We start from the raw sequence: 27052 nt of genomic DNA, 5'->3' as shown, positions 1-27052 counted from the left end.
AGCAGCTTTCGCCGCTGCCGTCCACCTTGCACTGCTCTAATAGCTCAGTGCCGACAGCTCCCTATGTGTACTATATATATATATATATATGCGGCAGGAACCACAGTGACTGGAGGCTAACACTTCACAGTGTCCTCTACGTTACCGCATGCCTACACTGACCTTTACATATACATTACTCGTATGCAGCATCATTCCATAAAATGCATCAAGCACAGTTAGCAAGCAGTGGTAACAAAGATAAACAGTGAAGAAATAGATACTACTATTCAGGTGAGACAATGTTTCAGATGCAGTTTCCATTTTAATAATTACCTTTGCTCTAAGATATAGTTGTTCAGTGAAGTGGAGGAACAGTACATATATATATATATATATATATATATATATATATATATATATATATATATATATATATATATATATTTTTTTTTTTTTTTTTTTTTGAGTATCTCATAGACGCTGCATTATTACTTCAGATCAGAAAAAGTGATATATTATTGCTGCTGTATATTTAAAATGTTAACCACAATATTAGATCTTCAATGACCGAAAGCTGCATTCCCTGCTTGCTATTTAGAAAATCTCATATCATTGTAGTATGTTCATGCTGTACGACAACACTGACATACAAAGCACAAGCATCATTGTTTCAGTGTTGGTATGAGTGGTACTTATATTTTCCTTAAAGGTCTGCAACTTCCACATATATTAATAAGGCACTTCATATTTCTATGTCTCATTATGTTGATGTAATTGCTGATAGTAACTGGTCTCTTTCTATTACTTTCTCCTTTCAATGCTACTTGCTGTGTGGTGTCTCCTTCAATGGATTAATGGCTTTGAAACGGATGTGACTCTCGTATTCTGGTCTGATGCATACTATTTCTCACCTGTCTGTATTTTTTTCTTTTTTGAGATGTGAATCTTTCTACTGTAATACAGTAGAAAGTCGAGCTAGTTGGTCCGATGACATGATGCACCACGCAGCGGAGTAGGTGACGACATACAGGAGAGGCACACAATAAACACACACACACACATAAACAATAAATCTTTTTACTTCCTTTCTGCCTTGTATTTGGACTCCTTTTTTTCATAGTTGCACTTTTTGAATAGCACTGCATTTTCAAGCATGGATACTTCGGTTACTGTTAGTTTTTTTGATTACCTCTTCAATATCATCATCAGCCTGACTATACCCACTGCAGGGCGAAGGCCTCTCCCATATTTCTCCACTTAACCCGGTTCCGTGCTAGCTGCATCCACTTGACCCCTGCGAACTTCTTAATCTCATCCGCCCACCTAACTTTCTGCCGCCCCCTGCTATGCTTTCCTTCCTTGGAATCCAGTTTGTTACCCTAAGCGACCGTTGGTTATCCTCTCTTCGCACTACATGTCCTGCCCATGCTTCTATCAGCCCCTTTTCACCTTGGCCACTTTGCCTGAGTGTTCATCATACAAGAAGAAAAGTGCATATAATAAGGTAAAGAGCCTTCTCTGTTCTCTGAACACATTATATGAAATTTCATTGATCCTTTACAGAGAGTTTAAACTGTCTTTCTTGTGTTTAAGATCATTGTTAAAGGTTTGCTTGTAGGTGCTGATGTGGATTTGGACGTTATACTTTTCTGTTTCTAGTGGTTCCAGCGTCAAACCCTCTTTGTTTTTTTTAGTCTTTTTTTTCCATTCACCTTTGTTGGCAATAATAGGCTTGCTTGATTTGATCATAAGTTTTAATGCCAGGGTATTTTGTAAGGTTAAATAATGTTTATATAACGTTTAAAAGATAGTCAAGGGCAGGGTTTAAAAGTCGTATGCATTTTGTTGTGTCCATACTGTTTCAGTATAATGTGATTGAGTAGTCGCATTATATTGAAATAGATGATATAATTCTTGGTACTAGTTATTTCACCATTATGGTTTACAATTATGGTTTACAAATGTGAATGCTCTGGACAATGATATTCACCTCAGCTTTATCGTATAGTGCAAAAAACACAGAGCTGACTTTGCTTCTTTGGTTGCTACTTGACAACTAATGTTTCAGTGGGCTACCAAATTGACCGAAGCAGGATGTTTATTCAAATTTTGTCACAATACATCTTTTCCACAGATAGGAATGTTAGCATACAGTAGAAGGTGTGTATACTTTCGCTACCGCTTCATAAGAATCTTGAGTGTTGATCCCAAGAAAACAGGTTTGATCCTGGCAGTGGTGGCCACATTTAAACGTAATAAAAATGCAGGGTTCCCTTTTATTGTGCAATATCAGTGTGCATTAAAGATCGCCAGGTGGATGAAATTATTCCAAAGCTCCCCCCTATCGCAGCCTTTGTAGCTGGTACTGCTTCGGCTTGTTAAACCCCACGCCTCATAAAAAAAACTCCATGTAGAGTGCTAACGTTTTGCTGTAATCTTCATCGAGTACATTTGGACAAATTCAACCTGCAACAATGAATAACTCACAGAATATTGCCCGGTGACATTGGGAGTGAGGACATTAGGTTAATTTATTTCTACTTCTGTGTCCATGCGTGTACATTAATTCAGTAGGAGACGTAAAATCTTTCTTTTTTCAGAGCTCTGTTAAATCGGAAGCTCCTTTACTTTGCCACTACTCTAGTGCAAATCCTTGATACCTGTAATTATGATTGCTTGGTGTAAAGCAGAGTTATGGCATTGTTAGCTAAGACTTTACATTTCGTTTATTCTCATTGGTAAATCTACAGTTGACATTTTATCAGCACCATTGTGTCAAGCACCAGCCACATTAGGGATTCCTACTTGAATGCTGATGTGCATTTCTGGTAACCTTTACTGTATAGAACTCACAAAAAAAAAAAAAACGGAACCCAAGCTCACGTTTCGCCACGTGACGGCAGCGCCGCATTCATGGCATGGTGGCGAAAGGTGAAACGACGGGACGTCGCTGGAGCAGAGGCTCCGCTAGCTTCCTGTGCACATACATGCACGTGCGAGAATCGAGTTGTGCCTGGCGGTTATTTGGCGATACAAAAACGCTTCCGCTGATGCGAAACGGAGGTACTAAGTAGTATTGCATCATGGGCAGCCACAATAGTAGATGACGCACCAAAAGACAAGGCTCACGTGTGAAACATTGCAGATTCCTTTGGAAGCGTTTCCACAAGACCCGTTTTCCAACCTCAGACAGCGTTCTGAGAAGTCTCGCTTTCTTTGTGGAAAGAAAAAGAGCCAATTTCCCCCTTCTCTGTAAATTCCGAAATGTTGACAGTTGACAAAGACGGCTCGCAGAGGCATAAAAAGAGTACAGTGGTGTAACATCATGATACACAGTGAAGGGTATGGAGGATTATCCTTGCTCCCCGCGTGTCTTGTTTTGCCGATTTCTGTGCTCTGTCTTTGCTATGCGAGTGCTTTGAAAGCAATCAAATCAACTTATATACAACGTGCGACGTCCGCGATCGACACTCATGCGTGAATGTGCCCTAAATGTCCACACCTGCATTTCCATTTTTTAAAACGACGAGGAAATATCTGTGAATGAGGTCTTTTTTTTTTTTGAGGGGGGAGGGGGGGGGGCCAGAAAGGGGAGTTGGAAACCATGCCTGGCTTAGATTCTTTTACACATTTTCGCAAATTGGTCAATAAATGCACCAATTATTATTATTATTATTACTAACGAAAATATGTCGGAAGGGCAATACAAAAGCGATCCTAGCTATAGTTCAATTAACACTACTCGCACAGAGCACCCCATTCGCTTCACAGTATCGTGAGTGCAAACAAAATATTATCATAAATGAAGCACAACCATTTAATAAGAACCAGTACAAGCTTAGATTTCACCTGCCTTCCGTGCCAGCGAGCCGCTTATGTCGCGTGCAGCGCACGGAGCACTCATGTGCTTTTGAGACTGTTAACATTCGTGCCTTTGAAGAAAGAGCTCCTTCGGACTATATACTTATACTTCTACTGCAAGATTTGCTTTAGTAATGTTGTAATAATAAAAACAAAACTGTATATAGATCCCATGCTACAGGCCAAAACGATGGTCAACGAGCGAGCCGCTTTATTTCACAGTATTGATAATACTTTCACAGTTTTTAAACATGTTATATACGACAATATAATTACATAGCGGACTTACCTTCCTACGTTTTCTCTAACAGGGAAAACGCATTCACAATCAATATTTACTCATCGCCGTCCGCCGGCTGCTCTACAGTGTAGACGTGAATAAACAGTATCTCGCCTATAATTAAGTTTCCTCCATGGAAATACACGGCAGGTTGCCCAATCATCAAAACGGAATGCAGACAGCACGTCGCGATGCGCCTGCTGGTCCACATGCATGTGCGAGAGAGCGCGCAGCGCACGCTGTGAAGACAGCGAGCTCAGCCGGCGGCGTCCCAGTTTGTGCTTTTCCGCCACGGATGGCGCTGCCCATCAGGAGCCGCAGCATCGCCCAACGATGCTTTGGAAGCCTATAAGTCTCACAGAAACATCATGGGTAGGTGTAATGATCTAGGTAGTGAAACGTTTTCAGTAAATTAGGTAAATGTGCAAATACATAATTCGATGAACACTGGAAGTAATTCTCTGCACCGGTAAAATTCAGCAAGAGGAGTTCCTCCATACTCAAGTCCGTTGCTGCACAACTTCCACTATTTGTTGCTAAATCTTTTTAAAGTGCATATCTACACTGAATGTAGTTTTCATGCATCTTTGTTATAAAAGTCCTCCTGTGCCTCTGACATCGACAAAACAGTTTTTAGTATTTATCTTTTAGTACGTTATTGCAGCATAGCATCAATAGCATGTATAAGCACCACCAGAAAGCACCAAAATACTTCATTTACGTTGTACAAGAAAGGCTATTGGAGTGTTTGTGCGGGCATCATCACAGCCACCACTGTCATGCAGTCCTGTGTGAGAAGCACAAATGTGCTGGCAAAATGACTCAGTCCATAATTTTGCAAAAGCCGCTTGCTGCAGTGAGGGGCATTTCATTACACTTTCATTGCATTTGGCTCGCTACTATTGGCTGTTGCTGCCAGTGCAGTGATCTAGGACGTGGTAGGTGACACCAGCCTAGCTGCAGCAGAAAGATGCCGACGTCAGTTGCTTGCTTAAACATGCTTCTCACCAGCATTGGTAGCATTGACACTGACGAAGCATGGCGACACGTTTGAAATACCAGATAAGTATTATTAATCCTAATTGCGGGGAATGAAAGTTCACTGCGATAGTGCAACAAATTGGCAGTATGGTTTGTGTGGCTTTGCTGAAGTAGATATGGCAGCAACAGGAGGAGGAGAGGCCAGCAGTGGCAGTGCAATAAACACATTGTCGGCCATCCCCGCGATTGTTTGTTAGCCACTGTTGCTGCTTTAATTACTACTGATGCCACAATGTCATAGCAAAGTAAAATAACAACGATTAAAAACTGGCAAAATCAAGCACCTGCTTTGGTACACATTACCCTGATGCACTTGACCAGAGATGTGAATGTGTCAAGCAGTGAGTTATGCAGTTCTTAGAGATTACGCTCTTAAGTGCAAACATCTAAGGTGTCAAGTGGGCTGTCATATATTGTGGTTATCACTTCACATTGCTGTGGCTTGGAAAGTTTCGCATTCGTGGAAACAATGTTTCTAATTTCGTGTACGATAACCCTCCTTACCATTACCATTACTCTTTAGATGTTAGTTTGTAGCAAATGCATGCTGTTTAAGTTATGTATATCTCTATCCTGCTTGTGTGTTCTGGTTCATTGTGTAATTATATGAATTAGAACAACTTAGAGCATGTTGGCACAGTGCATTCATGAGCGATACCGTTCATTCTCATAAATGAGCCTGAAAAAAGCATGGAAAGATGCATAAAAAAAAAGAATGACTGAAGAGCTTGTGCTGATCGTGTTTCTTTTGTTTTCTGTCTCCTTGTTTACTTGTTCTTCACCTCTGCAGAAATCAGAAAATATTTGAAGCAGCATTGGCAAAAATCCTCTTTTATTTGAAAAAAAAAAAAAATACTTGGAATGCACCTAGCCTGACAGGACACATGAAACTTGAAAAATAGCAACGATAATTTAAAAAGAGAGAAGTGTTCATTTTGATTTGCAGATACACTTATGTGAAAAATGGCTTGCGGTTTCCCGTTGATATTCATGTTTCCATGTGCTTTTGAAGTGCTGTGCTAAATTTTATCGCTGCGTGTGGATAGCTTGCAGTACCATTTAGTGCAATTGTTCTGATTACACTGTGTTGATTGGATGCCCTTTGCAAAAGTGTTAGTTGATTAGTGAATTTATATCTATTACAGTTTCTTGCATGTTTGTGTCGTTTATGTATACTCTGTTTTCTTCTAGTCTGTTGATAGACTTTTGCTGAAGAATAGGTTTTTATAATAGGGTTTGTGGAGCCATTTTTCTGGTCGGTTATATGTAAACACATTATATAGGCATTTATTTATTTATTTGATTAGCCTAGTAGAGAGCCCAAAACTAGTGTGCATCGAAATAACTTAATTACTTGCGATGCAAGGTTAAAAGGGACATCAACATGAAAAAAAAAATTCAGTCATAAACTTCACAAGAATGGTGAATTGGGCGAGTTGGTGCATTTGCATTTTAGGAAACGTAGCGCAAAGAAGACAAGGACAAATAAGAAGGATACACACACGTGTCCTTCTTTTTGTCCTTGTCTTCTTTGCGGTGCGTTTCCTAAAATGCAGTCATAAACTTGTTTACTGGGGCAACGCATTGGGGCAAAGAAAGAAGATATAACCAAAATTAAGTGTCAGTACCTTTCTAAGTAAACAAGTGGCAAACCGAATGTTTATATTTTCTTTTTAAAACTGCAGTGTTGTTGCGCTGAAACTGCATTTCATCTTGCTAACTGCCAGTATCATGTGACAAAAGTATTGCGCATGACTTTGTGGTGTGCAGACTTGTTTTTGTGACTACGCAGACTGCGATTTCTTGAGGCAAAGACAGTTGTAATGCTGCACTAAGCATTACAATAAATAGCACAACAAAATCTTCACTGCCATCAAGTGTCAAAAGGATCGATGACATCCTAGCTGCAGTTTTAATTGTTTGGTTACCTCTGCAGCCAATTTTTAATTTATATTCCAACTGCAACCCAGGTTTGCTGTATCATTGTTTCGTTTTAGTTCATTAAAAATTAATGGCTTAGCAGTTTACATTCATTCTGCATCTGTATGCTGGAACAAGTGAAAAAAAAAAAAGACATCTTTCTTGAATGGCTAGCTGTGAATGCAACAAGGTATATCTTTTGGCAATAAGTTAATTTTATTATTCTCTTACTGGAAAAGCGTTGATGTGTATTGGCTTGCAGTACTGAATGTTTTTATTATGCTTTATGCTTGTGTTGTGATGCTTTCAGCCAGATGATTTTGACTTTGCATACTCTGCAGTCAAGTGTTTGTGGAGGCTGCAAAGATTTGGCTGTGGTGTCTATGTGAAGAAGTTACCGGTTATTGAGCAGTCGAGCATTGAATGTCATCCTCAGCCAAGCTAGAAAAGATAGGCTTTATATATTACTATGCATTGAAAAAGTGCGGTTTCTTTTATTAATAAAGTGTTGGGTTGACTCGCTTACTTTAGTTTATAGGCTGTTCTTCGTCCCCTTGTGCCGTGTGTGCATTTGTTTTACTTCTTGTCATTTACCTGTAAAGCTTTTATTTCACATCTTTGTTGGTTTACATAAAATGCTCACTCGGTGAACGGTTGTCGTGGTTTATCGTCATAACTGGTTTGGTGCCTCGGAGGCACTGCAAAATGCAAGCAGCTAGCCTTGTGGCATGAAGTGGAGCTGAAGCTTTAGCGTCAAGAGTCATAGCTTAGAGTTTTACCATGCACCGCATTTGCTTTATATGATTATGTGTTGCAGATGGAAATGTTTTGCAGTGGTCAATGCAGTTTTACCGGGTCTTTCTGCATGAAATGTACTCTCTGTGTAATGTATTGTAGTGTAGGGTATATATTGCTGTGCCAGTTGAAGCCAGGTTCACATGCTTTGTTGTTTTGTCAAATGATTCTAGAGCTACGAGTGAGGATGCATTTGCGGGATGTAGGCACATTTGTGAGGATAGGCTCGTGTAATTGTGTGAAAGAGTTGCAATTAAGCCAAGCATATGCTCACATTGTTTCATACTCCAGAGTGCACATGCTCGAGTGCACATGCTCAATTTTGTTTCAGTGAGGAACAATTCACCGCATACCTCATATTGAAGGTACTAATACTGATTAACGTAGCATTTGTAGTTAGGGTAGCTTTTCAGCCCTAACCATCACGAAAAGATTTGCCTGTCACTAATACTATTGTAATAGTCATGTTTGCTTTTGAAAAGTTGGTTTTTGTGGTTTAACGTCCCAAAGTGACTCAGGCTTTTGCTTTTGAAAAAGCCAGCACAATAAAGGTGATTGTGGGAGGCATACTTTACCTTATCCCTGCCTCTGATATGAAAATTTGTATTTTAGACACCTGTTTGGCTTGAACATGCCACAAAGCTCAAAGCTTTTCAATTAAAGCACTGTACTCGTTACTAGCTAGACTGGCCTTGTCAAAATTTTTCCAACATCGTTTAGAGGCTGTTTTTTGTATAAGTTCTTCAGGGAAGATTTACGTATATTCACTCATTGTTGTGACAGCCATTAACATAAGAGAATTAAATGCCACATTCTGCAGAAAATGCCGTGTCATGAGCAAAAAATATTGTGATAATGGCTCTAGCAGGCGGTAGTTGGCAGGTGTCATGGCCATTCGCTGATTGGTCAACAGGTTCTGCGGCATTAGAAGAATGCATGACATGGCACTTGAGGTTCTTCTTTGAGATGGGAATGTGAGGTGAGAGTCGTACCCTTGAAGCCCTTCAGGAACCCTTCAAGTCCCTCCACCCAAATTTTGCATCTTACTTTCAACTTGTGCTGCACTGTTGTAGAGTGGTAACATTTAGTACTACCTATTTTGAAGTGAAAAATTTCACCCTTTGCGAATTCTGTTCTGTGCTGTAACCAGCATTATTATTCGTTCTTAAGCACTTGGAGCGTTTCCCAAAAACATGGCCCACTATATGCTTCATTTCTAGCTTACTTATCATTCACTTAAGTGGACGAGCTTTCAAGCATTAAGAGAGCTGTTTTGCACTGCACGGAGATAGTGAAACTTTGATTAAGAGAAAATTTGGCGGTGTATGCTATAGCTGGAGAGATTTTGGAGTCTTCCAACAATTGTGCTGCTTCAAAGAGGTAAAGGAGGGGATCATAAATGGAATTAGTGATGTGCTGACATTTAATGAAGCCTGAAAGGAATGGCAGAGCTCACCATGAGTACTCATGACAGTATTATTACCCACTAAGGGTATGCGCCAAGCGATGGAGGAAGAAGTAATTGGAAAAAATGAGGCCATGTCATGTATTGTTCACCCTCTATCTTAAACTGTCTGTGGGAACCCCTCTATGGTAATTTGCAGCCCAAGATTGTCGTGCATTTATTTTCTTACTGTGGGATTAATTTCATTAAATAATTTGTCAGGCTACAATTATTTTCTGAAATGAATTTAGGTATGCATTTTGCGGCTTGTGCTCTGTAAGATGGAATTTGTATCTTCTGTTCGTCTGACTTGAAATTGTGAAAAATTCACTGAAACTCTGGTGTGTATTAAACAAAATCTGGGGTAGGCAAAAATAATCTGAAACCTTCTTCTACTCTGTGCCTTCCAAATGGCAGATAAAAATAAATTCTTGTTAACTGAGAGATAGAAATATGCTTTTGGAAAAGACAAGTAGAGGTTGCTTTACTGGATGGAAAAAGTGACTCAAGCATTTTTTATCAAGTGATACCCTCTTCATAATTAGTAGAAAAAGAAAAAAATTACATTATTATACTTGAGCTGAACAATGTACAGTATCATGCTTATGCTTAGACAGGTAGCTTACTTGTCACAATGTTTGAATGCGAAAGTTCAAATTTTCTCATATGGTGTCAGAAGTTGAGATAGAAGGTGACAGGAAAGACGAAGTCGTGTGCTTTGCAGCCTCCAAATCCAGAACTGTTCTGTTCATAGGGCTCCTTATCAGCGGTGTTTGGTGCTTTGCAGGTTTCGGCAGTCAATGGCCACCGTCGGACATGACCGAGACTGCCGGTGGCCATCGAATCAGCCCATGGCATGGACAGAGGGTGCCGAGTTACCCTCCCCCATGCTATTCAGATGCAGTGAATGCTGTGACGGACGTCAACCTGGATCCAAACAGCCCCGGAAGCAGTGGTAGCAAGGAGCCCGAGTGGCGGATGCTTCTGCGTACACGCCTCCGCAACCACGCCGCCGAGCGGCCGTTCAAGTGTCGCCTCTGTCCCCGGTCCTTCACCCAGAGCAGCCACCTGAACCGCCACTGCCTGAGCCACACGGGCCAGCAGCCATTCAAGTGCCGCTTCTGCGGCAAGCGCTTCGCTCGATCCGACAACTGCAAGACGCACGAGAAGTCGCATATGCGTGCAATGGGTCGGCTCTAGCTTGCCGGCTGCAGTGGCCCACTGAGGCAGTGTCGCGCGGCTCTTGTTTGGCTGCTTTGGGTTAGGAAGCCCCGAGAAGGGCTTGGCAGGGCTAGAATCTCATCAGAGGAGAACACGTTGGTTTGTACTTAATCACAGTGCAAAGACAGAATGAAAGGCAACACACGGACAGTCGTGCCTTGCCTTCCATCCTGTCATCTTTCTTGCACTGTGATTTCTTTATAATCTTCAATCTCGTGACCCATACTAATAGGTAACATGCGTGAGGCTGCTATTTGAAGCCTTGTCTTTCGTCTTCTGTACCTGTGCTGAGTTCACTACAGGAGCTCATAGTCGTAACACGAATGACTAAGTGTGGCTTGGACTGCCGCCAGTGCCACGAATCAATAGTCATCAGTCGTGGGATAATGCTTTTGGTAGGTTTACGGTGGCTGAGATGACAGCTGGTGTGCAGCGTGATCAGACTGCTTTTTGACTCTGCCCAATCACTGTGTAGGTGGCACGCTGGTTACTGTGGGAGTTATAGGACAGTTTCATGTGACAGATTTATTATCAAACCTTACTAGGTGCTCCAGATCGATTTAGCCTTGTTGCTTGCTTCTTCCTTCCTTGATTATAACACAGTGTGTGTGACTTGCTGTGAAATTCACCTAGAAATTCACGGCACTAACCATACCATTTATTTTGTTAGATACACAGCATTCGGATGAAACTCACAAGGTGCTCCAGCTTAGTGTATTATAATTGGTTTACAGGAAGGGAAAGGCGCAGCATCTGTCACACTTACTCTGTGGGCACCTGAACCGCGCCGTAAGAAAAGGGATGAAGGTGGGAGTGAAAGTGGAAAGAGGAAAAGGGGAGCCATAGTGGAGGGCTACGGAGTAATTTCGAACACCTGATGATCTTTAACGTGTGCTGACATCGCACAGCACACGGACGCCACTTCGTTTCGCCTCCATCGAAACGCAGCCGTCGAGGTCGGGTTCGAACCCGGGAACTCCGGACAGTAGTCGGGCGTCTTACCACTGCACCAGCTCGGCGGGGTCAGCTTAGTGTACATTTTAGGTTCCTGTGGTAAGAAAACTGCAACCAGATGTGTGATGCCTCATCCACGAGTGAAACACGAAGAAACGGCTAAGTAACAAGTGCACTGTCTATGCGGCGATTGGACACAATTGAAAAAACAGTCAAAGCAAGCTGCACTCCAGATATCTTCAGCTGCCATAAACATATTGAATTATCTCGCACCTAATGACTATCTCTTCCCGGCGCTGGTGACAGCCTAATCCACACATTTCATTCTTCATGTTAAGTCGGTGGGAGTCCCTACATGGGGAGGTGCTTTTTCCTTCTAACTCAGACTGCAGTGTCATTTTTTGTCTGTGATGCCTGCTGTGTTGTTGCATTAATTGTTGTTACTAACTTTGCAGAATATTACTGTTCTTATTCCTTATAGTAATAGTAATACCTTAACTGGTCTCCCAAGTTCACCCCCTTGAAAATTTGTTTTTTGCATATGTGGATCACAGCAACTGCACACTTATCCCATGCCTAAAGCACAGAGGGTGTATTGGATGTCTTGAGGCATGGCTGCAGTGTGTCTCGTTTTTGTTCTTGCAGCACTCGAGAAGGGTACGCTTATGAGAACAAGAAATCAGTACTTGAACAGTTCAGTAAGAATAGTAAAGGTGCATGAAATGAAGGCAAGATCAGTACTGTCATTTGAATGACCGGAATACTTCAAATAAGTAGCTATGGCTAAGGCAGGAAAAACTGCGACAATATTTACTGTGATGCGACTTCACTGTACAGAGCCCACAAGAATTTTTGGTTCAGATTAGGCAGAGATAACAGCCAAACATCCAGTATAATGTAGCCAGTTTTGAACCAACCTTATGTGCATTGTGAGTGCATCATTTTCTCATTTGCGTCATGTTGGAAGAATAGCGCCATCTAGGTGCAGGTGTAGTTATGACTATCATGCGGGCTTGTGCAGCCAGCTGCACCTGCATATAGCCGAGGAGCAGCAGTGGCAATCTGTGCCATGTAATCAACCTTTTGAGTGTTCTCTTCCTTGGTAGTGGCTTTTTCTAAAGAGTCTGCCTGATATGGTCCCAATGATAGACCAATGCTTGTGTTTTTTTGCTGCCACTGGCATTGCATGTAAGTGCAGATTTAAGGAGGGGTGGAGGGGCGTTAAGCAAAACAAAGCCTCATTGTATTTGTGGCCGCATTGTAATCATGCAGAAATTGCACTTCCACAAGTTGTGAACAAAATTTGATCGTTTAACAAAACTTGAAGACAGGCGAGAAAGAATGACACAGGACACGTGCTAACTCGCATCTGCTTTATTTGCAGTGACAGCAGCAAATATATGTGCAAGGAGACATGTGCAGTCCAGACCCAGGTATAAGACCCAGGTATAACAAAAAACAAAAAATATTACAAAACATGCTAAAAAAATTTGATCTCTACCTTCCAGAGCTTTACCGACGTATCGCTCAAGCTTTTATCCCCCCTTTTCCTGATGTAAAAAGCTTCCAAAAGTTCACATGCTCTTACCACGCCCTCTGCCCAGGATCCTTATGTCATTCAGTCGCAGCTCACATGCTGTGCAGTTCGCTCAATGTACTGCCAAATTTGTCCCTCCACCCCTTAAAGCCCACAAATGATCTTGCCGAAAAAAAAATTCTGCATAGAGAGAGAATAAGAGAGGAATGGAAGATACTTCAATGTGTTTCTTTTATGATGTGTTTCTTTTATGAAGTGACAAGTTGTGTTTAGTAAGTAGCAGTTCAATTACCAGGCAGATTATTCAGGGCCATGTCATCACCAACAACTGATATAGTAATGGTTTTTTCCAGTCCAGGTGACTATACTGTAAAGAAATTCTACTGTACTTAGCTTGACATGGCTTGCAGCTCTTGACACGGTTTTTATCATGGCTGGCAAGCACTGCTCATTTACAAGATACAAATCTGCATGTCACTTTTCACACCACTTCTGAAGACGTGCAGCTTAAATTCTTCATTTTAACATGCAGAATTATGCTTTATGTCACCATTTGCTTATTTTTTTACAGTGACATTTCATAGGCGTGCATGTGTTGTAAATCAGGGGGAATATGTTGTGTTCATTATTCCAGGTGTAGGCACTTTGAGGAGAGTTGGCTGTTGCTATGCAGACTTTCTCTTGCTACAGGTTTTCTGGGTTGACAGTCGCTGTCCATTGTACAAAGGTTCTGCATTGATGGTGTGTAGCAAATAATGGTTCCTCCAACTGTGCGCATTTACTCATACCCCAGCTTTCTAAGCTGGATACGATTTTAGTTTGGTTTGGTTTGTGGGTTTTAACGTCCCAGTGCGACTCAGGCTATGACAGATGTAGTGGAGGACTCCGGAAATTTTGACCACCTGGGGCTCTTTAATGTTCACTGACATCGCACAGCACACGGGCACCTTGCTTTTTGCCTCCACCGAAAAATGGCCGCCGAGGCCAGGATTCGATCCTGCATCCTTGGGAACAGTAGTCAAGCGCCACCCCGGCGGGGCAGATATGATTTTAGGGTTAGCTATTGCTTAAATGTGCTTATTTTAACGCAACAACGTTAAAGGTCCCATTACAAAAAAAATCCAATGTCTGCTGGCATCGGCATTGTGAATGGAAAATCACTGGCATGGTGTTGACAGATATGGTAGCTGGCAGCAGACATGGCTGAGTACTTATTCTTCATTGGTTTGTGTGTGGCATAACAAGACCACGTGATATCAGAAAAATTGGAGGAGATGCCAACTCAGTTTGCTCATTTGAGGTGGCAAGGTTGAATAAGTATCAACCTTCCAGTGTCCATGATAATCTAGGACATGCAGGCACATTCATACGGCATGTTAAAGCAGGGGTTTATATGTGGGCTGGTAGCCTACTCTGCTGCGTCATACTCTTAAGGGCAAAGCTTGAGTGTCTGTCCTCTAGTGTCTGTCCTCTATGATCTTTTTCCTGACCAGCTTGGTACTGGAAAAACTGCACTGCTTGTGTTTGCTTGTGACGTTTCTTCATGCGAGTTCTGTGTGGAACGTCAACATTTATTACCTAAAGTTTCGCATCACTTATTGTGGTAGATGATTTCAGGCTGCATTTAGGAGTGGTAAATAACTAAAATAAAAGCATCACTTTGTGATATTAGAGCTGAATTCAATGCACTGGTATGTACTTATACGTATGCTTGTGCTAGTGTGTAATGAGGCACTTGGTATGTCACGGTTTGGTTGCCACATGTAATGACAAAAGTTCACTTAGCTATATCGTGATTGAGGAGCCACAGGAGAAATATTGCAGTATATATTTTTTTTCAGCTTTTCATTTAAAGACAGCAAAAAGGTACATGTTGACATTTAGGCATGCATGTGAATGCTGCCTTAATCCCATAAAGGAGCACATGCCGAGGGCCTGTTATAAAGGTCACACTATGTTTTGAACAGCCAAACCCATTGGTTCCTGCTGTACATTGATATATGCACTTATCGTTAGTTGTGGATTGTATTATCAGGGACAAAAGTCTCTGGACTGCAATTCTGGCAATTTTGGACCAGAAACATGATGTAAACAAATTATCCCCTTATTTTTCTAGCACATGTGAAAGAACTGAAGTCCAACATTCACATTGACAAGTACGGTCAGAGACTACTGGCCGATATGGAAGTTATGCACGTGGGTCACAGTCTGCGTGGTCTACAGACTTTTCACCCTGATATCAGGTTTAGCACATTGGAACTGTTCCTACTACTGCTGCTGGCTGGGTCTGCTAGTTGGCTTCCACATTTTTTGGGTGTAAGCTTTATCATGTTTGTTTATTGTAAACTCACCTCATGTACAGAGACATTTTTTCCTGATATACGAACATGTGCTGATACTGCTGCACAGAAAGCATACTTGCCCAGTGCACCAAAAGCAATGGGGGTAAACCTGAGCTTTTTGTGCATTTGTATAACTGCTGTAAAGTAAGCCGCTAAGCAGTAAATTGTGAGAGATTTTTTCTGCACACGAAACACACACGGACGTCTCACAGCTGGGCTAGAAACCAACTAGCCCAGCTTTCTACGCTAAGCAGTAAAGTGTGAGGCATACTGAGTTATTAATATGATCATTTACATGTGGCGGTTTGGGGTTTAAAGTACTCTGCTTTTATCTGTACTGGAAAGGATTCAAGTTGCAGTAAGCCATGATATGCTTATTGGAAACAAGTGACTGCAACTGATGAGACTACTGGGCGAGCGTGTCTTAGACACAGGCAAAGAGAAAGTTCCTATGGCATAACTGCAGGAAATGTAATGTATTCCACAATGTATAGCTATTTTCTGTTTTGATGTTTGCACTTTTATTGAAGGAAACAAAGAGAAGCTCCTTTGTAAATGTTGCAAATGGTGTCTCAGTGTGGGCATCAACCACAGCCTTTCAGTCTTGTCACTTTGGCCTGTATCATAGCTTTTAAGTAATGTTAGAAGTGTTGAGGCAAAGATGTCTTAAGATTGCTGACTGATCTGCCAAGTAATTGTATCAGTTCTGAATATAATAAAATCAACCTTAGCTGAAATAAAGGCAAGAGAGCTCCACCTATATGCAATGCCGACTAATGCATTAATTGGCAGAACAGTTGAGCCTTCGAAAATTATTAGTGTTAAGCCCAATGCTTTTTCAGTTAAAACCTAAAGCTTATTTGGAAATGGAGCTCAAAGGAATGTTTATATGTCCATTGGCCTTGTGCAATAATTTTCAGTGTTTACTCTCTCGAAGCAGAGATTTTTCATGTAATCTCATATCTGAATGTGGGAAGGAGGTAGTAGAAGCTTGATAAATGTACTCTTTCAGTAGAGGTCGCTGTGGCATTCCAGATAAATTGTTGGGTGGGTGTAGCAGGTTGTTTCTGGGAGGTATAAACTGTGTGTTTGTCGTACTATTTTACATAAAGAGCAACACACATTCTAACCATTATGAACTATGTTGTGGTCTGTTACTGAGGCAGAAGGGTGCTCTAAAAGTATTGATTTCATGTCTGAACAGACCATCCGTTGGCATCATGATGACTGCAGCAAAGAAGTCCACCTTTGGGGCTGATTCGTTTTTGCATATCATGTTTTTTCAATGTGTTAATTGTTTAAGAAATAAAGCACTACACAACTTCGAACCCATTTTGAGGGGATCTCAGACTCTGCTTTTGTTGTGCTGTCATGTTGAAACACAAAAAAGTACAGTGTGTCTTAGTTTACTTACAGGGATGGCCACGCCATTCAGTGCTTGCTTATTGTTGCTATACTTTGAACAGCCATGGCCATAAGAATGGGGCAGTAGCCTGAGCTGATATCTCGACAGCTACCAGTTGCTCAAATATGAGCCAGCTGGTCTACCCTTTTGCTATTTCTACAACACTTGTTTCTTTCACACAGAGTGCTGACTACTCATGTGATCACATGTGTAGTCAGCACTGGTGCTCAAAAAGTATTCAAGGAGTTCTGAATAGTGGAAGTGATGTCAGCTGTTACCTACATGCACCTTACTCCTTGAAAATGAAGGAAACACATCACCTTGTGGATGACGAACTTGCTATCAACAAGAGCTTTCTTTGGTTCAAAAGTTTAGCTTTCAGTTTCAGAAGCTTCAAGTTGGCTGCTGTTGAAATTTATAGTAGAAAGGGTGAGGGTCGAGAGTTGCCTTTTAATTTGATGCACTACATGTATCTCTATGGGCAAGATATCAACGTGCTGGCAATGAAAACACTTAAGGACTTGGTTATGTGGGGTTTTATGGTGCATAACCAACTGTGGCTATCATGCGCCAAGTACAGGGTTAGATGCCAGGAATACATAGTCACCGTAAAAAATTGGATTTCTTGAGAAATGTTAAAACTTGTGAAAAATGAACAAGTGCATGTTCTCCTCAAAGCAGTGCTGAATGAAATGGGTGGTGTTGACTGTAAAGTAAGGTAAAATATTTTTGCATTACTTCCTTAAAAGAAGTAATGCAGTGGTATATGGCCATGCATGAGTCACATATTCCTAGAATATTCTGGAACCTGCCATTAGATTAAATTCGTTGGCCAATAATCCGTGTATATGAGTGCATCGAGACAATTCAGTAAAAGCTTGGTAGCACATCGTACCTGTTGACCAATATGATGCAAAACTAACCGTAGCACCCGATATGAACTGCAAGCATCATTTTGAAAGGCACAGTCTTTCCTAGTAGAGGACATTGGTTTTGACAACGACAGCAAAAAATCGTACATGACACTGTAGGGAAGGCTCGCCGTGGTAGCTTTTACACAGAGTACCATATGCCAGTGAATTCTAACTTGTGCTTGCTTTGTCAAAAGTAAATAAATATACTCTGAATTCAAAAATATATAAATACCACTCCAGTGCTTCTAGCAAATCCTCACACAGGAAACAAACACCACATATTTATGGCTTTGCCGCAGCTATAAGCTGTCGACGCAAGTGAGCAGGATTCCGGCAGCTGAAGGGTAACTCCCATGATGGGAAAATAAAATCTTATCAGTTCAGGTTTTTTTCACAGAGCAAAAACAGCGCAAACTTCACAATGGACAGAGAAGGGCAGACGAGACACAGCCGCTGACTAACAACTGAAGGTTTATTGTTCTGACAACTCGGTATATATACAGCAAGCATCAGAAACAAGAACAACAACAAAGCCTGATAGACACTCATCTCAGCCAGACATCAAGCAGGAGCACCATGATCATCCAACACCCGATAGGAAAAGCAACTCCTTATCTAGAAGGGCTATATGGAGGGAATGCTTACACAGCTGTCTTTTAGGTTTGCAATTTTTTCGGCCTCGATTATTTCTCGCGTGGTCTTGTCACCGCACCTGCGCAGCACGCTCGTGTTACGCAAATCAGGTGTGCATTTACAATCTCGGCAGTGCACACCCAGATGGCCCGAGATCCGCTCTGTCACATTGTAGTTGTGCTCCAATAATCTTTTATTAAGACATCTGCCGGTTTGGCCTATGTACGCATGGCCACAAGTCAAAGGCATCGAATAAACGACGCCTTCCGCACACGAGACGAATCGGTCGCGATGGTTTGTGGTGCAGCCGATGTGTTTTCGACCCATCCCATTCACTCGCTTGCAAAGACTTGACAAGCGGTCCGGAGCCGAAAAAACATCTACTCCAACCCTTCTTCCTATGTTTCTCAAGTTGTGTGAAATCCCGTGCGCGTAGGGAATGACTGCGATCTTCTTATCCCTGTCTCTACTGACTGTTTCTTTAGTTTTTAACATAGCCTCCGCTACTGAGGATAAAAGCGCCGGTGGATAACCTGCCTGAACTAGTTGGCGCGTCTGGTTTAAAAAGCTATCTTCCAGCTTGTGGTTGCACGATTTCATGACTGAATTGTAGAAGCAAGAATTGATGATGCTGCGCTTAACCAACTTCGAGTGCGCTGAAGTAAATGGCAGAAGGGGTTTGTTGGCGCGAGGCTCAAAGGCCCAGCACACATGATTGGGGTTGAAATATAGTCCTAGTTCTGAAAGCCGTATGAATCCATTAGTAGGCAGTTCGTGCGTGACAATTAACGGGCTCAGAATGCTTGAAAAACTACGAACAACATTGGCAGCTTCGGGAGGGAGGGCGTCCTGTTCGCACTCTAGAAACACAAGGTAATCGTCGACAAATCGAAATATCTGCTTCACATTGCTGCAATCAAAGAACCTGCGTAACGCCCGGTCTTGCATGGCTAAGTATAGATCACTGAGGACCGGTGCAATGGACGAGCCTATACAGATACTACCATTTTTTTGAATGAAAACCGAACCGTTCCATTCCGCGTAGGTCGATCTCAAATAAGTGGACAGTAGCTCGAGAAAGCCGTCAGTAGAAATGCTAGTCGCGTTCTGGAATTTAACAGCTCCATGCTGGTCAATGCAGTCCTTGATGCAATTGATCAAGTCGTCATGAGGTATGGCATAGTATAGGTCTTTTATGTCAATGGAAAAACCTAATAACGCTCTTTCGGAGTTTCCTTTTAAAAACGTGACCACAGGTTCTGCATTCTTTACCAAAAAAGGGTCGTCAATAGTTAGTAGCTTAAGTTGCCTTTGTAAGAATGATGCAACAGATTTCTGCCAAGTCCCAGCTTCAGAAACAATGACACGGAATGGATGATCGACCTTGTGGGTTTTAACCGAGAAAAACATTTCTAAGCACAAATACTTGTTGCTGTTCACTGCACTACATACCTTCTCGAGATTCAGGCGTTTACACAGTTTCATGGCCCTGCTTTTTACCTTTTTCAAGGACACGTTGCTGCATACATCAAAGGACGAACCTATGGCTTCAAGGGCTTTAGCCATGTAGTCGCCTTTCGGTAAAACTGCGAAACCGCCCTCCTTGTCCGCAGGGAGAAGGCAAAGTTCATGTTCCTTGAGGTATGTCACCGTTTTCCCTAGAGGCAGTCTCTTGCTAGTCGAGTTGCAGCGAGTCAACACGTCCACGCCTTCGGAGACGCAACGATCTACCTCAGCCGCAGGAGCGAGTCTGGAGACCTGCCGGACCAAGCTTAGAAGTTCAGGAGCCGATCTCTTACGCTCAACTGCAAACTTGGGACCACGAGCCAGCACGTCGTAGACTGCTCTCGGAACCGTGGCATCACCCAGGAGGTGGACGCGGTTGGTGTCGGAGGGTGGTTTCTTCGGAACGAGCATTCGAAGACGTGGGAGTGTAAGCTGCCACAGAGCCTCTGTTGTCCTGTCCAAGATGCGGGAAAATTGACGGCATATTTCCCCCGAGCCTCCGTTAGGCTTCGAGGCTTGCAAAAGCAACCAAACACATCGGCTGCACCACAAACCATCGCGACCGATTCGTCTCGTGTGCGGAAGGCGTCGTTTATTCGATCCCTTTGACTTGTGGCCATGCGTACATAGGCCAAACCGGCAGATGTCTTAATAAAAGATTATTGGAGCACAACTACAATGTGACAGAGCGGATCTCGGGCCATCTGGGTGTGCACTGCCGAGATTGTAAATGCACACCTGATTTGCGTAACACGAGCGTGCTGCGCAGGTGCGGTGACAAGACCACGCGAGAAATAATCGAGGCCGAAAAAATTGCAAACCTAAAAGACAGCTGTGTAAGCATTCCCTCCATAGCCCTTCTAGATAAGGAGTTGCTTTTCCTATCGGGTGTTGGATGATCATGGTGCTCCTGCTTGATGTCTGGCTGAGATGAGTGTCTATTAGGCTTTGTTGTTGTTCTTGTTTCTGATTCTTGCTGTATATATACCGAGTTGTCAGAACAATAAACCTTCAGTTGTTAGTCAGCGCCTGTGTCTCGTCTGCCCTTCTCTGTCCATTGTGAAGTTTGCGCTGTTTTTGCTCTGTGATGAACCAACTAGCTCGAGATGTCTTCAGGTTTTTTTCACACACTGAAAAATGCATTCTGTCAATGATACCTTCCCGCATCTTTTTTCTCATATTTTCTATTTCATGATAGCTGGTGTTCCCATTGTTCCTTCCATATAAATATGAGTTAGAGACCGCTTTCCTCCTTGCACCAGCCCAGATTATGACTTTTGCTTTCCCGCTCCAGAACGATTTTGTTATATTTTTGTATTTCCTTGCATTGCCGATGTGGTTTTTGCCATGCTAATGCCTGTTATTTTGTGCATTCCCACACTTTTTGTTCAAGGCTCTCCAATGAATCTAGGCCGCTTCATAGGAGCACAGTGTCCTGCAAATGTAGCTCAAATGTGCCAGGCGGTCCAAAATATTTTCAGAAAATACAAGGTCACTCATGCATGCCATGGCGTAGTGAATTGAGAATCTCCAAGGATGACGTCTATCAATCTTTGGAATGAGGCTGGAGAATTCAACAAGCGAAAAGATAGGTGCATGAACTTGAACAAGCTTCATGATCATGGCAACCCAGTCTTCTCGACGTCCTGTCTGCCAGCATGTATCTGCAAGGAGCATCTACTGCTGTACAGTGTCGTGGAAACTTGTGCCGAGCCCCTCAATTGAGTACACAGTTGTATGATTGGATAGAGAAAACTAAGTCTCGTGACTACGATGTTAAGCGGCTGGCTCCATCGTTCTGTTGGGCCAAATCAATTGGCAAGACCCAAGGGTTTCTTGCAGGCGGTACCGCACAGGTACCAAGCATTTCCTGGAGGGCCCCATCAAATAAAACTTGTTTGTGAATACTGAGGGGTCTTGGATTAAAGTGCATGGACTGAGCGCCACCTATGTAAACTTGATGTTGTAGCATGTTTACCACTTCTGGAGCCTCTATGAACACCAGTTCAGCTCAGTCATGTCCGACTCTTCGTGACCCTACGGACCATATCACGCCAAGCTTTCTGCTCTCCCACTGTCTTCCTGATATCACATAGCTTCATCTGCAGAGCCTCGAGGATACCATCTAACCATCACGTTCGCTGCCTACCCCTTCTCCTGTGACCCTCAATCTTTCCCAGCATCAAAGCTTTCTCCAGCGACTCCTCTCTTCTCATCAGATCTCTTCTCTCTTCTCATCATCAGATGACCAAAGTAGCTGAGCTTTAACTTCAGAATTTGACCCTCCAATGAGCAGTCGGAGTTTATGGTCGACAATACCGACTGATTCGATCTGGCAGTCGAAGGAACTCTCAAGAGTCTCTGTCAGCACCACAATTCAAAAGCGTCAATTCTTCGGCGGTCAGCCTTCTTCACAGTCCAACTCTCGCATCCATACATCACAATTGGAAAGACCATAGCACGAGTTATACGGATCTTGGTTGGCAGTCTGATGTCCCGGCTCTTTACTAGGCAGTCATGACTAGCCATGGCTCTCTTTCCCAGAAGCAAGGGTCTCCTAATTTCATGGCTGCAGTCACCTTCCGGGGTAATCTTGGATCCCAAGAAGAGAAAATCTGTCACGACTTCCACTTGTGCCTGTATGTTCCAGGACTTGATAGGGCAAGACGCCATGATCTTTGTCTTTTTAATGTTCAGTTTAAGCCAAAACTTCTCACTCACTCTCTTCTTTCACGCCCATCAGGAGTCTCGAGTTCCACGTCACTTTTTTCCATTAAAGTGGTATCATCTGCATATCTAAGGTTGTTGATCCATTTTCCAGCAATCTTCACTCCAGCTGAAGACTTTTCCAGACCGGCCTTCCTCATACATGAACATACCTTGTTTCAAAATGGCCTCTCTTGACTCTAGGATAGCTGTAGTTTGGATTGGGTTTGCTCAGAGGCTTTCCGCTTTATAACAGATGAAAAAAAAAAGTACAGCCAGTCTCGTCTGTGGTGGAGTGTGTCCCAATATAGAATCAGTGCCGCCAACATAATCGATCTTTTAGTCTTCTTCAGTTGACAAGGCGATGCTTCCTGCCTCCACACCTCTTTCATCCCACTACAATGAATGACTGCAAGGAAATGTCAGCGTTACAACTGCTAGAGTGGGGAATTGTGCCACAGAGCCCAGTTCTAGGCATGACTGTGATGGTTTGCAGAATTGGTGTCGTGGTGTATCATTGCCATAGTTCCAAATCTGGTCTGTAGATTTAATGATCCCACCTTTGATAATAAATCTCAACCAAGGCAAGCCTCGGAGGCAAGAGCAGGAATGTGTAAGAGCTAGTGCCTAACCCCGACAACACGCCAACTCCCAGGGACGTCCTGTTAAGTCCACCTCTACATCCTAACAGGGTAATCGCAGGATGTCCCTACAAGCTCCTTTTTGGGATATGTTCAAACCTTCAAAATAAGATCTTCATGGGATCTTTCATTTACTTCCCCTTTATCGGAACATGCTAAATACATTCCAGAACAGTTGTCCGGGATCATGCACCATGTCGCTAGAAAGAGAGTGAAGCCGCACATTTTCGCTGGTAATGTCAAAAACAATGGCACGCTGTTAGTCTTTGTACCTAGAAATAATTGGTGCCGTCCATGCTACGATACTCACAGTTGCTAAAATTTAGGTTGCGCTTCCCCAACATAGTCTATGCTGGGGGGTTGGTTTTCCAAAGCATATAAACAGCAAATGTAAGCTCATAGTTGCATTAGCTGAAACATGCAGTAGTAGAAGCAATAGTTGTCGGCAACGCATGTCGGAAATAAGGAAGGCTGCATAAAAAATCGTAATCGATTGGTGTTTGATAGGCAATGACGAGCAAATGAAATTAACATGATTAGTCGATTAAATAACGAAATAAAAAATTGGAAAATGAGTGGTTCAAGTTTTAAAATGCTCAGAATGAAAAGCAAAGTTGACGATGCTAAAGTAGAACATTTAGTATAATTTGGCACCTAATTAGGTAATTGAAAAATGAAAACTTGTTTGTCCTATTATCTGAATGAAAAGCTAGTGCTATGGTGCTGCTTATGAAAATTTAGAATGTGTAAATAAATTAAGAAAAAAATAAAAAATTGGGGCCTCACATGTGTCAAAATTGTCACAATAAAAAACCAATGCTTGATCTTGCTAATTAAGAAGTTCAGTATGTAATTGATAAAATAATATCTTAACAGTTGAAAAAGTGAAAAATTGAAAGAAAAAAAAGTTCAAAGGTGCTAAAATTCTGAGACCAAAAGTTAAGGCTTGATGATTGTAAGGAAGAACATTTAAAGTGTGGAACATTTAAAGTGTGTAATTGATCAATTAAGAATTGCAATATTTCAGAAATGAAGAATTAGAAAAAGGGGTTACAAGGTGTCAAATGTTCAGAATGAAAACCAACGGGTAATAATGCTAATTAAGAAAAATAAAGTGTGTAATTGGTTAATTAGCTGAAATAACTTAAAAAGTAAAAATCCGAAAAGCGGTTCAAAGGTGTCAAAATGCCCAGGATGAAAAGCCAATGGGTGCTAAAAAAAGTTTAGAGTCTATTATCAAATTATTAATTGAAATAACTGAAAATTTTGTGTTATAAAAAGGCCGCTCAAAGGTGTCAAAATCAATTTGACATTGTTAAATGCACTTTTTCATTTCATACAATCAATGAAATTTTTAGTTGGCCACATATACACTAATTTTTCCATTATCAACAAGCATTTACCTTTCATTATGCGTATTTGACCCCTCTTCATAATTTTTCAGTTTTTCCTTTATTTCGAATGATTGGTAAGTTTCACCCTCTAAATTTTCTTGATTAATCAATCAAGCATTTACTTTTCGTTCTATGCAGTTTAGCACGTTTGAACGTTTTTCTCTTTTCCTTATTGTTATTTCAATTATTTGAACAATTATACATTTTAATTTTTTTTATTAGATCAAGCATTGGCTTTTTAGTGAGCATTTTGATGCCTTTAAACCCTTTTTTTCCAATTTCTCAATTAGTTCACCTAATTAATTCATCAATTGCATAACCTAACCTTTCTATTAGCGTCATCATGTATCGGCTTTTCATTCTGAGCATTTTGGCACTGTTGAAAACCCCTATTCCAATTCATTCTATTAAGGTGGTACTTGGGCGAGCACAGAAATTCACGAAGTCGGCAAAGCTACTAGTACACTCTAGCAAAGCCTTCGATTAGTTATGCACTGCAATTTGCTACATACATTGAGAAAGCAAGCAACTAAGTTAGACATAACGTACGTTGTGCGACTCGCAGCACTTTTATAACCCTACCAATATCCGGAATGTCGATAAAAACGCGATTCGTTGCCATCTCTGCGTCTCATTCCCGCCGACCTAAGCTCGATGGTAAACGGCAAATTTGCTGCAATCACCACTAAATTTTTGTTCCGTTTTCATTCCTATTCTATAATAATTAAGCTGCTACTCGAAAGGTATTAAAGGACTGTGCTGCTACTTACCACGGAGCATGTGCGTCCCCGCTGTCTTCGGGAGAGTCAGGCGAGCCCGCCGACGAGTCACTGTCTTCGTCATTCTGCGCAGGATCTTTGAATGGCGTAAATTTATAAAGCTTGAAGCCCAGCTCGGCGCTCATTTTCAGAAGTCATTTCTTGAGCTCGGGCTCCATCTCGGAAAAAGCAGCGGGAACGACACCAAAAAGAGACCAGGACCGTTTCACATGCATCCGATTTTCGCCTGCAACTGGGAAGGGCAGTCGGTCAAGCCGCAGACCCCTTACGAAAATGGGTTTTGAGTTTCTGGTTTGGCCTTAATGTTTTCCTAATGAGTGCAAAGGAACTCAACAGACACTCAATACCTTCTGTGTTTTAGCAACAGCTTTAAACCAGATTTTCAATTGACATTTCACATTATTTTTTCTTGTTTTAAAAATCAAAGGCTTTTTTTGTGAACTGCTAATGTGTAAGCACAGAATGTGAAAAGTCAACGGAAAGTATGATTTGTATTTTCTCAGTCATTGCGACCACCCATTGAGAGAACACGGTGTGTTTCAACTTGAAACACAGTGCAAATTGAAACGCAGTGCAACTTGAAACGCAGTGCAACAATCACTACATGTGCATTACTATTACTGCTTGATGATTTTGGAGGACGTAAACATAATTAATGAGGAACAACATAATTTTAAAATCGTTTAATGAATGCTACATGCCCTTGCATTACTACTGGACAGGAAGGCGGCCTGAAATGATTGAATTCAAAACTAAGCTTTAAATTAATAATTTGACAGGAATGTGCGTTTACATTTCCTTTCACACATGCTATGTTTACAAAGTAATCATTCAAAAGGAGACAAGGAAGAGAGTAGTTTACCAAGTGATGGGCCCATGAGTGAAAAAAACAAAACAAAAAACACTACAGCGCTTGTAATGCATGATATTTTGCGTGTTTCTCAAGCTTTTGAGCTCCTTCTTGCTCTGCGTATAGATTAGCCGAGCCCTCGGTCATCGCATCGTTCCGCAAATTTTTGCATACGAATAAGATTTAGTTACAAGGAAAATAGTGTCGTCGCTGCTGCGCTTGCCGGTATTGAAGCTTGGTCGCTCTTTTTTCCTTGAAGGATTGTGCCACAGCTCCGTGTTCAGCGAAAATTACGCCCACGGTAGCTGAACACCACCGAACGTCCGGCGCTGGTAAATTTGCTATGCCAAACTCGACATGTTAAAATGATTCCAGTGCCCAAAATAGTGCGCATAGTATCCAGAACATTTTTTGCAAGTCGTGGGAGCAGGCAGCAAGTTTCAATGGCGAAGAAGTTGTAATTGTTAGAGCGGCAGCAATGGGGCCTGTACACTTCGAAACATGCTTCGAAACATGGTCCAAATCTTATAAATGCAATCATGGGATAACAAGCAAACAAGTTTTTAGCAGACTCAGTTTCCGGCGTTAACAAAGAAAAAAAAAATCCGGCGTGGCCGAGTGGTTAGCGTAGAATGCTACGGAGGAAGAGGTACCGAGTTCGAAGTACGCTAGTGCTGTGGGTTTTTTTTTTTTTTTGCCTAGTTTTAATTATTTCTTTTTTTTTTACTTTTTAAATGTAGTTGAGGTGCTTCGTTACTTTTTAGCGTGTACTTTTTATCTGAGGCGTTTTTTTTTCTGTTTGAGCGACCAGTGCCGCGCGTGACACTGCCGCGTCCCAGTACGAACA

The 27052-nt window shown here is 41.9% G+C and overlaps 1 protein-coding gene across 1 annotated transcript; it reads left to right on the top strand.

Annotated features, from left to right (window-relative positions):
- The first annotated feature begins 3582 nt into the window (after nt 1-3582).
- On the top strand, nt 3583-16709 carry LOC146193452 (uncharacterized). The gene is made up of 2 exons (XM_084602758.1): nt 3583-12931; nt 15152-16709. The coding sequence occupies exon 1, from the start codon at nt 9966-9968 to the stop codon at nt 10521-10523; it is 558 nt and encodes a 185-aa protein (XP_084458884.1). The 5' UTR covers nt 3583-9965; the 3' UTR covers nt 10524-12931; nt 15152-16709.
- The last annotated feature ends 10343 nt before the right edge of the window (nt 16710-27052 follow it).

This window comes from Amblyomma maculatum, chromosome 4 (genome assembly GCF_055883805.1).
Source record: "Amblyomma maculatum isolate TAMU_Amacu chromosome 4, ASM5588380v1, whole genome shotgun sequence".
Lineage (NCBI taxonomy): Eukaryota > Metazoa > Arthropoda > Arachnida > Ixodida > Ixodidae > Amblyomma > Amblyomma maculatum.
Note: the sequence above shows the minus strand (reverse complement) of the source record. Positions and strands in the feature narration are given on the sequence as shown.